At 47.9% G+C, this 10516-nt stretch overlaps 1 protein-coding gene across 1 annotated transcript; it reads left to right on the forward strand.

The window, feature by feature from the left end:
• The first annotated feature begins 6734 nt into the window (after positions 1–6734).
• Positions 6735–10461, forward strand: ATP6V1G1 (ATPase H+ transporting V1 subunit G1). Its single transcript, XM_080402310.1, has 3 exons — positions 6735–6892; positions 8148–8248; positions 9683–10461. The coding sequence occupies exons 1-3, from the start codon at positions 6811–6813 to the stop codon at positions 9854–9856; spliced, it is 357 nt and encodes a 118-aa protein (XP_080258436.1). The 5' UTR covers positions 6735–6810; the 3' UTR covers positions 9857–10461.
• The last annotated feature ends 55 nt before the right edge of the window (positions 10462–10516 follow it).

Here is a 10516-nt window from a genome sequence, read left to right on the forward strand (position 1 = left end):
ATGTGCACTGCAATGCAACAGCAGATGGTTAATGAACCTCTCTGGACAAAAGGTGCAATCACCAAGGCAAGACAATAACTCATCTTTGCTGTGTGTGAGCAGGGAGGGCCCTTCCCAGGGCTCACTCAGTGTTTCCTTTCTGGATCAGGAGATGTGAGCAGATGACTTTTATTCCATGTGCAGGAGTTATTCACTTGTGCCCCAAAGGAAATGAGAGTTCAGTTTTTAGCTGTGACTTACATTGAGTGAGATTTGGTTATCTGATGCTTTAAGGTTCTTCAAACACTGCAGTGCAGTGAGCCTTGTTGGACCCCTGTTACTGCTGCTGGGTAGACAGCTGGATCCAGTGGGATTGTGCCTTGAGCAACACCCCAGAGTCTGCATTCAAAGGGCTGCCCACGGAAACCTGCACGAGCAAATCCAGGGAGCTCAGGGCTTTCGGATGCAGGTGGAGGCAGCCCATCACTCACAGTTCAGTATATCTTGCAGGCTCTGGATTGCTTGATGCTGGAGTAGCCACGCTCCTGCCCATGTCCTTCATGCCCAGAGCAGCCACATCTTCTCCTGGCTCCAGGCCCTGTAAAGTCAGTTCCAAAGTCTTCTGAAAAGGACTGGCTGGTAGATGGAGGTGGGGAGGGGCAGGAAATTAAAATGAAAACTGTCACGTGTATCTAAATCTCAAAGATGTAAAAGCCAGCAGCCTTCTCCTCCTTTGTCTTCTGCATTCCCAAAATAGTTTAACCAAATGCTGTTTAGCCTTTTCCTGGGTATTGCTCTCTGCTGGAGGTGGTTATGGTCCTGTAGTCAGACTCGCAGTTTTCCAATGCATTAAAAAAACCAACCACCCAACAAACCCAGGCTACCTGTATGTGTATGAAGATGATTTATTGTTCTTGATAACCAATTTGTTACTGTGGTTGTTTCAGGTTAATCATACTATTAATGCCCTGAAACCTACTGAACTGCAATTTTATTACACAGAGCCCAAACTCTGCTTCCATGCCCCTGCTCATAACACAATCAGGCAGATGATTGCAGCCTCTGCACTAGCAGCTCTGTAATTCAGCAAACCAAATGGCCTTGGGCTTGTTTGGTGGTGGCCAGCTGCTGGAGAACTCATTTTGGCAACAGAAGGCTTGATGCTGGGTGAAGCATGAAGCTGATGGATGAGGCGATGGAAAAATAGATTGATTTTTATTTTTTTCCCTGCAGCTAAGAGCTGTCTGGAAAATCACAATGGAAACAAGTGGAATGGAGTAGGGTTTTGATCCGGGGAGGGAAGAGCAGTAAGAGAACGAACAAGGGGGTAATTCAGGTAAACTAGGCAGACTTGACTCTGCAATGAACTGTGCCTTTGATAATTAAGAGTAAAAAATGGGTATACAGCATTGCCAAAGCAGGCCAGCAGCCTTTGGGTCTCGTTGGTCAGAAATATTGGGACTATGGCAGGGTTGTGCTGGCTGTTAGTCTATTTTTGATATTTTCCTGTAGCCCTGCATGAGTGGATGGGGCTGGTAATCACAGGGATATAGAGCTCAGATTTTCAAAGGCATTTAGTCTAAATATAGGAATTGGTTATTAAGATTTTTCCATGAGTTTTGTAAACAAATTAGTTTCACTAGGTAGCTATCTGCATGCATAGGTGCTTATATACCTCTGAAAAACCTTACTGGAGGAGCTATTTGTTGTCAGATTTCAGGCTCCAAACTCTGCTGAGCTGAGAGTGAGGAAAGTTCCTCTTCCTGGGGCAATTCAGAGCATTTAGTTGAACTTCTGCAGCGAAGGGTTTGTCGCTCCAGTGACTCTTTATGGAGAAAATCTGTTTCATTTCTGCTGGAGTCCTGTAGCTGGCTGATGTGAGCAGTCCTGTGAGGAACGTGCACATCGGCAGCTCTTGTTATATATCATATCAAGCCCCAGAGGCAAGCAGGATATTTGCTAGAGCCCCAGACTCTGTCACTTGGATGCTTTCCAGAATCACTTTTGTTTGAACAAATGTTTGAGACGGATCCCCCAGCACCCACATTATCTTCCCTTGTGGCCTAGAAATACATCAGCTCTCCACTGCTTGAAGCTGGTTGGCGTCACTGCGGCAGTGTTTTGTTGTCACATTTTTCCATTTCTCTAGAGCCCATGATACACATCCTAATTAAACTGAAGCCTCAGCCATTTTTTTTGATATTTCCAAGCAATATTGATAATGAGTCTTATACTGCAGTGTGTCATTTATTCAAACATCTCTCAAAGCACCAAACAATCTATGTATGCAGGGATTATTTCATCCATCACTGAAATTCAGCCACCTGAAAGCAGTGGCTGTACTGTGATATACAATGACTTAAGAGGTTTGGGGCAGAGAAAGCTGAGCTGAGAAGCCAAAAGATCTTTTACGGCAGGGAAAACAGTACTGGGCGGTGTTTCTTCCCAGTGGAGCAGCAGTAATGCTCTTGTTCTTGCAGAAGCTGATGAAGAACTGGTAGTTGCCTTCAGCGGTCAAAGCTTTGGTGCTATCCATTACAGGAGAAGCTACTTAGTGTGTAACAGGACCTGCTGTGTTTTGCTGTCATATCTAAAAATCCTGGTCCAGACAGCTTGTACGCTGTATGGATGTGGCTGAGTCCATGACAGCTAGCACAGTTGTGCTCCCTAATGCAGGCATCTCCAAAGGCTTCACAGACATTGGACACACCATCATCTCATAACCCTGAGGCAACAGCCTCATGGGGAGCATTCAGTCACTCATCAAACCATGGATTAAACTTCCCAGACATGTCCCTTGTGAAGGACGCTTGACCTCTGATTAAGAATGGGCACCAGCAGATGTCAAGGAAATAGGAATGGAGATTTCTTTTGGTACACAAGGAATTAGTAAGGTCTACTGATATTTCATCACAACAGAAGAATACAGAAACAAAGTTGCCAGCTTCCCTGACTTTTATGAAAAGATTCTGATTTGTATGCAACTGAGACCTCAGTTTGTTGCTACAGGTGGTGAGGCGAGGGTGGGTTTGTGATGCCCGGGGATGGGGCCCTACAGAAGGTGCCTTGCAGCAGGGCACTGCCATGACCTGGTTGGTCCTTGGTACCATGCTCTGACAGCAGCTGGTTAGTGTTGAGGGACCGTGTTCCTCAGCTGGGTCGGACTGTGGGAGCCCAGCAGAAAGGGCTGCAGTGCAGCTCAGTGCAAGAAGATGTGGCTCTGGGAGAAAGCAATCCTGTGAGGAGTACCTTGCTTGGTGGACGAAGCTCAGGGAGCCTCCAGGGTGCCTGGCAAACCATTGAAACAAGCCTAGTAGCACCCCAAAGCTGCTTTTCCCAAAGGGAAGAGTTGATACCAGAAGTATGGCTTCTTGAACTGCCTTTAAAAAAATGAGTTCTTACAATATAAACAATATACACTGTTCTTACAATATAAACAAGAAATATATAAATAAAGTCCATTCTTCTGGTGCAATTCCATCACTGGGTTACTCCTGGCTTTCAATTGTCCTTTATCACAAAGACACTCCAAATTAAACATGAAGCATTCTCTCTTATTTTGGGATATTTGGGGCAAATTCTTGGTGTAGGTCAGGTACAGCCAAGCAGTACTGACTTAGCACTTTGGGGTTTGGTTGATTTTTCTATGTAAATTCTATTGCTATGTTGTACTTAGATTTCTAATACTCAGATAATAAATTTAAAATACCCCTCCGAACTCTGAATTCTAATTGATAATTATTCATTGGTAGTCATTTAATGATCAGCCAATGATCATTTATCAACAACCACCAGCTGCATCCTCTCAGTGCCTCAAAGTGATTTGTGTTAATGAGTTAAACCTCAGAAGAGAGAAACCAGTTCAGCTACCAGGCGTTCAACACAAACCTTTTAAAGAGTAGGCAATTGCACAGCGTAACAGTTTAAGTCAGGGAATGGAGAATAATAACATATCAAATTGAAAGTGCAGGGGAATTTAGAGAGGAAAAATGTAATTACTTGATCTGGAAAGAAGCCAGGCACAATGTTGAAAATCTCATTCTTATGAAATGTGTCTTGGAATCCTTAATGACTGCAGGATCATAAGATATAGCACATGTTTTCTGTGGTTGGAAACTAAAAGAGAAACAAAGGCAAAGGAAAATCTGTATTTATTTTTTTTATTCGTAATTCTAGAAACATCTTCTCTTATTTCAGCAACCAGTGTAACATATGCTTGGAGTTATGACCCAGTGTAGAATGAAAGCAGAAAAACGAAAGACACCAATCCAAAATGGAAATCAGTCTTCAATGTTTGCAAGAAAATAAAAAAGCTTTTGGAAAGAGAAAGAAAATTCATTAAGAAATGTGCTTAACTTCATTTTCATTAATGAGACCTGTGGAAACAGCCAGTGGAAATGTTTTTATTTCCTTCAAATTCTGCAGGACAGTATTCCCTTTCTGGAAAGAGCTGTGAGGCCAAAGTCCCCCTCTGGCCCTGCGCGCCTCCTTTCTCCTTGGGCATCAGGACATTTCAGATCCTGACAGACTCCAGATATAGAGGTGGTGTTTCTAAAATATTAACCTTTCCATGTTGCTTAAATATCTTAGTCTATGTTTAGCCAAAAGGCTGGAGCCCCGGCACAGCAGGGCGAGCGGTGAGGATTCACGTGTTGGCTGGCCTAGTCCAGGCAGGGCAGCACCAGAGGAAGCAGCTTTGTGCCAGAAAGATTTTAGCAATTTATTTTCCCCATGCTAGAGAGAGGGACTAGCCTCAGCCTTCTGAAGATATTTTTCCTCCAGTCTTTGTTGATTGTGAGGCACGTGAAATTTAGGATTAGTCAAGTTTATGGTATTAAGAAATCAGTGCTGGACAAATAATGGGATGCTTGTATCAGTTTGAGCAGTAGCTGCTTTCTCTGTAAGAGCGAGTGACAAGCTCATGTACAACGAAAAAAGCCAAGTTCAGAAGTACTTAAGTACTTGTGATACTAATTAATTATAAATCCATTTCTGATAGAATTAAAGCCATACAAGCAGCTTTTTTTTTATTCATGCAAATGTAGATCTGAGGATTGGAAACTTTTTTTTTTTTTTTGCAACAAGTGAGAAGTGATTTTTCAAAATTTGAAGTGAACTGAAAAGTTGACCAGCTTTTAGATTCACATGTGCTTCATGTGACACACATCATGAGGTTTCTATTAGCTTTTGAGACATCTCAAACCAAAAAGCAACACAACAAACAAAATATTGTTTTAAATAGAAATAATTACCTCCTTGTTTGTTAACCAAAATGAAACTGCTGAAAACTTGTTAAATGTTTTTTCGTCAATCCAAAGCCGTGCTTTGAGAGGAATTTTTGTCTGGAAACTTAGTGCCATCATAGCTGGGGTATTTTGGGGGGCAGAAAAGGGCAGCGTTATCCTCGTCACATTACAGACAGAAGCAGCAGGTCTGAAAATCACAATCGCCCTGGAGGGAAATAACACCCTGATGCCCACTGTGACTTCAGGGGAGAGCTGGGCCGGTTTGGGCCCCTCTGCTGCAAACCTGCTGGATTCACCGTGTCCCCTTCAGAGCACCCTGCTGGAGGCGCAGTCTGTGGGTTCAGCTCAAGGGCTCTAATTAGCAGCAGCAGAACATCTCTTGAAAATCCAGAGGCAGCTAATGAGGATGGTGAGTACCTAGCTGGGAAGGGGACTGATGGGCATCATCTGAGGGCTGCGGGAGAGTTTAATGATTGTGTGGCTTTTGCAGGTGAGGAGACAGGAGGACAGGGGCTCCTCAGGTTTGGAGTCGGATGAGGAGACTCGGATCTAGGCTGTTTCTGTTGCGAAGGAGCCTGGCTCTGGCCCAGCTGAACCCCACCAGGTGTTTTGGCTGTGGCATGTTTTGAAAAAGCCACATTTTCCGCCCTTTCTGAGCTCACCTATCACCTGCCCGGCACCCAGGTTGCATCCCCTCGGCTGAGCCTGCCCCACTTGTGGCAGATGATGTGGGACCGGGTTTGCTGGGTCTCCCCGTGCCCCATCAGCACAGCGGGTGCCACGCAGACACCCACTTGTCCCTCTGCCCCCCGCAGCTGCCCCCGCGCTGACTGCCGGCTCCCAGCCTTGCTTCAACCCCCCAATTTGTCATCAGAGCTCTTCTCCCCACCTTTCATCTTTTTTTACTGAAGCAAATCTAACACTCGATGGACAGGCCCACTAAACCCATTTAATTGCTGGGAGATGAAGGTCACCTTGCTAGACACTCGTAATTCCTATTCCGCACTATAAATATGCATTTGATTCACTGCCTCCGTCCCTTGCATGACAGGGAACTGACGCAGCATACCACGACGGCCCCCCGTTCCCCGCCGCAATGATGTGAGGGCTGCAGCTCTGGTGCCTCCTCAGAGCAGGATTATTCGGCAATAATTGTAATTTATGCTCTGGAAGTGGCAGGGGAGCCGCGTTCAGGGCTTTAAATCACCCCCGGGATGTGATGGCCCAGGGTTGGGGTGAGGCGGGGGGTGTCTGGCGGGGCCTGGCTCCCTGAGGGAAGGTGGCCCTGGATCGTTATGCCTTGATCCCCCTCGCCCCGATGGCTCCGCGGGGGGCTGCGGCCCCTCGGCCCGCGCTGCCGGGGGTGCCCGGGAGGAGGCGGGCCGCTGGGTAAAAGCCACGACACAAACAAAGCCCGACGGCCCCGCCGCCGCCCTGCGGGGCTCTGGGGGCGCTTTCCCGCCTGCTCTCTCGCGGGCGGGGGCAGGGGCGGCGCCGCGCGGGCCCCGGTGGGCGGTGCCCGTGGCGGGGCGGGGCCCAGGCCGCGGTGACGCTGGCGGCGGCGAAGGGCCGGGAGGGCGCCGCCATGGCGAGCCAGTCGCAGGGCATCCAGCAGCTGCTGCAGGCCGAGAAACGCGCCGCCGAGAAGGTGGCCGAGGCCCGCAAGCGTGAGTACGGCAGCGCCCGGCCCGGCCCCGCCCCGCCCCACCGCGGGGCGCTGGGGGGCCTGCAGCGGCGGGGGTCCCCGGCCTGGCCTAGTCCGGCGCGGCCGCCTTAGGCCTCTCAGGCCTGGCCGCCTCGGGGGGCTGCCGGCGCGGCCCCGCCGCGGGGTGCGGGAGTGCGGTCGGTCTCCCGGAGCCCCCCGGCCGCGGGGAAGCGGGGGCCGCCGGAGCCCTCCGTGCCCCTGGGGGACCCCTCCCCGCCCGGAGGGGGGTCGGGGTGGCGGGAAGCGCCGCGGGGCGCCCAGGTGTCCAACCGCAGTGGGATGTGCCCGGGCAGCGGTGCGGGCCGGTGGCTGGAGGGGCCCGCACAGGCCCCGGAGGGGCTGGTGGCTCCTGGCCCGGTGGGGCGGCTCTCTAGGAGGGGATCCCTGTCAGCACCCTTCATGGCAGCAGGGTCTTCAGCTGGGAGATGCTGGTGCTTATCTATTTCTTTCCTATCTTTAACTTGTTTTTTTTTCCTTCTGGATGAAAACAGTGTAATTGCCCGTCAATGGTTAGACATTTTATAGAGCAGAAAGAGCTACTTCTTGGGGATCCACGTTAGCTTTTCCTGTTAAGCGACAGAAATCGTGGTTACAAAGATCCCCCCACCTTTACAAATGTCCTGCTTCAAGAATATATACATTTACTAATTTTTTAAATGAAGCTGCCTTGTCTAGTGGTTCTACCCCGTGACAGTGTTGCAAGAAGTAGGCTGCTGTAGTTCACTCTAATGATGATAACCTCAGAGGGGAGAATATGGTGGAAAGTCCAAGAGGGGAAGTTGATGCCATAGCCAGTTTTTCTATTGCTTGCACAGTTGGCCTGCTGCAGAACTGAGCCCTCATGTTGTTCTGTGCTCTTTGGGATCACTCAGACGGGCTGCACGCTCCCATCAGCAAGGCCAGACCTGCAGGTTGCCTAATGCATCCGCTGGCTCAGAGAACCTCTTCATTTCTCACTGGTGGAAGCTCACTGTGTGGCGAGCTTGGTGGTCGTTTGGTGGCACACAGGGTGACCTCGTGCTGCGGAGGTTGGCTAACACCTCAAAGCTGGAGGGGCTCCGAGGGTGTGCGATGCCCTCCTGATGCATCCTATAGAAGGGGCTGCCGCAGTAGCAAACGCTGTAGTGGCTCTTGTGCATTGGGTAGCTGGAGAGGTGTGGGGGAATATGCTTTCAGTACTTTCTCTTTGTTTCATTTGGTATGTTCTTTGAAAATAGGAAAGAATCGGAGGCTGAAGCAGGCAAAAGAAGAAGCCCAGGCAGAGATTGAGCAGTACCGTCTGCAGAGGGAGAAAGAGTTCAAAGCCAAGGAAGCAGCGGTTTGTTTTCTAGATCATTCTGTTACCTACCCAACCCCTTAGCCTTGTGTTTAGGGTTACTGGCCCTGAGAGCAGCCCTCGGAATGGAACGTGTTGCCAGCAGAGTACTTCCCTAACTGCCTTCCTCTGATGCACAGCCACGTGTCACGACAAAAAAACAGTGGAAGTGAATCAGAACATGGTGTGTTGCATCTCAGCAGCCAGAACTATTGACTGGTAGGGAATTAGCTTAATGAGCTCATGTGTTGGCTAGTGCCCTGATGGGTGGCAGCCTCCCAAAACCTGCTGTATGTAGCAGCATCAAAAATATACCAGGCTTATTCCCCCGTGACAAGCTGTTTTTTGTGATGCTAATGTGGTAGAGACCACTTGCCTCATAGATGCTTTGCTGTTGCTGAAGCAGTTGTAAGGCTTGTATCCTGCTTAGCAGTGTTGCCTGCTGTGTCCCAAGGGGTGTGTTTGCCTTTCCTTCTGAGCAAGAGGAGGTGTTCCCAAAAGGTGCAGAACTGAGGCCCTTCACCAGCTGAGGTTCACCAGCTGCCTGTGGGCCTCTGTCAGTTCTGAAATCGTCAGAAAATGACCTGGCAAGCCTCCCCTCTGTCCATCTTCCGGTTAGCACAGTACCACCTCCTCTGTTCTTCTGCATAATAGGCTTTATGTCAGTAGGTCAGGATTAATTTTTTATAATTGCTTGTTAGCTTAGTTCACTAGGCATATGGTATCATGTGCTTCCAGGCTAATAAAGTGAACTTCACTGCCTGTCAGCTGGGTTTGTTTTATTTATCCTTCTCCAGAGAGAGAAGCTCTTTGAATTTCAGTCCTAGGGTACCAGTCTCTTTCAGCATGTTTTTTCAGTGCCTTTTTGCCCCCCCCCCCCCATCTTATGGGGGTTTCCTCTCTCTGCCCTTGCTTATGGGTCAAGAAGGCATTGTAAGCTGTGAGAGACTCTTGCTGTGTGTATCACGTGGCCCACAGTCCTTTTAGGAAGGCAGAGATTTTTGTATATTCTCCAATGGTAAAAGCAGTAGGATGATGTGAAGACTGTGTTTAAACACAAGTGTTCCTTTTCTTACACTGTATAGTACAGTAGTGCCCAGGGGTTCCTGGTTGCAGTTGCCAGTGCAGCAGGACCTTTACTGCAGGCATTCTTTATAAGCTCTTGCTTTAAGGTGCTAGATAATGGATAAAAGAGGATAAAACGCATGGGCTGTGGATGAAAGGCAAGCCTGGGAGAGTTTAGTGGGGAAATCTTGAGCAGAGAATCCAGAAATACTACTATTTTTAGGTTTTTTTAAGTTCAGTTCTTTCCCCAGCAAATGTTAATGGTTGAGATGCACTGAGGCAGTCCAGAATACCAAAATTCAGAGCTGGGCATAGTGTTTCCTTTGTCAAAAAGAAAGCATGTGAGCTTTCTCTTTCCTTTGTTATTTGTAGGCACTTGGATCTCATGGCAGCTGCACCACTGAAGTTGAGAAAGAGACCCAGGAAAAGATGAGCGTAATCCAGCAGAACTTCCAGAAGAACCGTGAGGTGGTCCTTTCCCAGCTGTTGTCACTAGTGTGTGACATCAAACCTGAGATCCATGTGAATTACCGCATCAATGGGTAGTAGTGGAAGAAGGAATAAGCATACTGGAAATGCTGGTAGTAACATCTTGAGCTTGAGGTGGAATGTACAGCTCTCAGCCATACCTTAACTGTTCCTCCTGTAAATGTGTTAAATTATTTCAGTGAGTTGTAGGTCATCAGTATCTTACTGGAGTTCTGTTAGTTTCTCTCTTGACGCTGATTCAGAGCTTATTCAAACATTAAATGGCCATGTCTCAAATCTGTGCTAAGTTATTAAATATACATTCAAGTTGGCACATCTACTCTCCCTTTTTATCTGGGTGATATTCAGTGAGAGGCTTTTCTCTGTGAAGTAGAAAGGAGAGAGATCCTGGCCAGGTTTAAATGGAGAGTCTGTGTCAGTAATTATTAGATCCATATAACTGTATTCTTGTTGACCAAAATGCATTTTTTTGGTGTGTTGTTAAACTTTGTACAGGGGTTAAGCCTTGTAAGAAGAATTCTGTGGCTGTACAGTGCTCACTGATAATTTTCAGGTGCCTGAGTTTCTCTGTATGGAATATCCTCTGTATATTCTGCTGTTAGCTTGAGTTACAAGTCTGGCACTATGACACTTGAAAGTAAAAACACTTATTTAACTCCAAAGTCTGCAGTCACTCTTGTTGTTCCTGCTAACTTGTTCTGAGTGCTGTCAGGTTTC

Source organism: Falco punctatus (assembly GCF_963210335.1).
Source record: "Falco punctatus genome assembly, chromosome: 9".
In the NCBI taxonomy this organism is placed as follows: Eukaryota; Metazoa; Chordata; class Aves; order Falconiformes; family Falconidae; genus Falco; species Falco punctatus.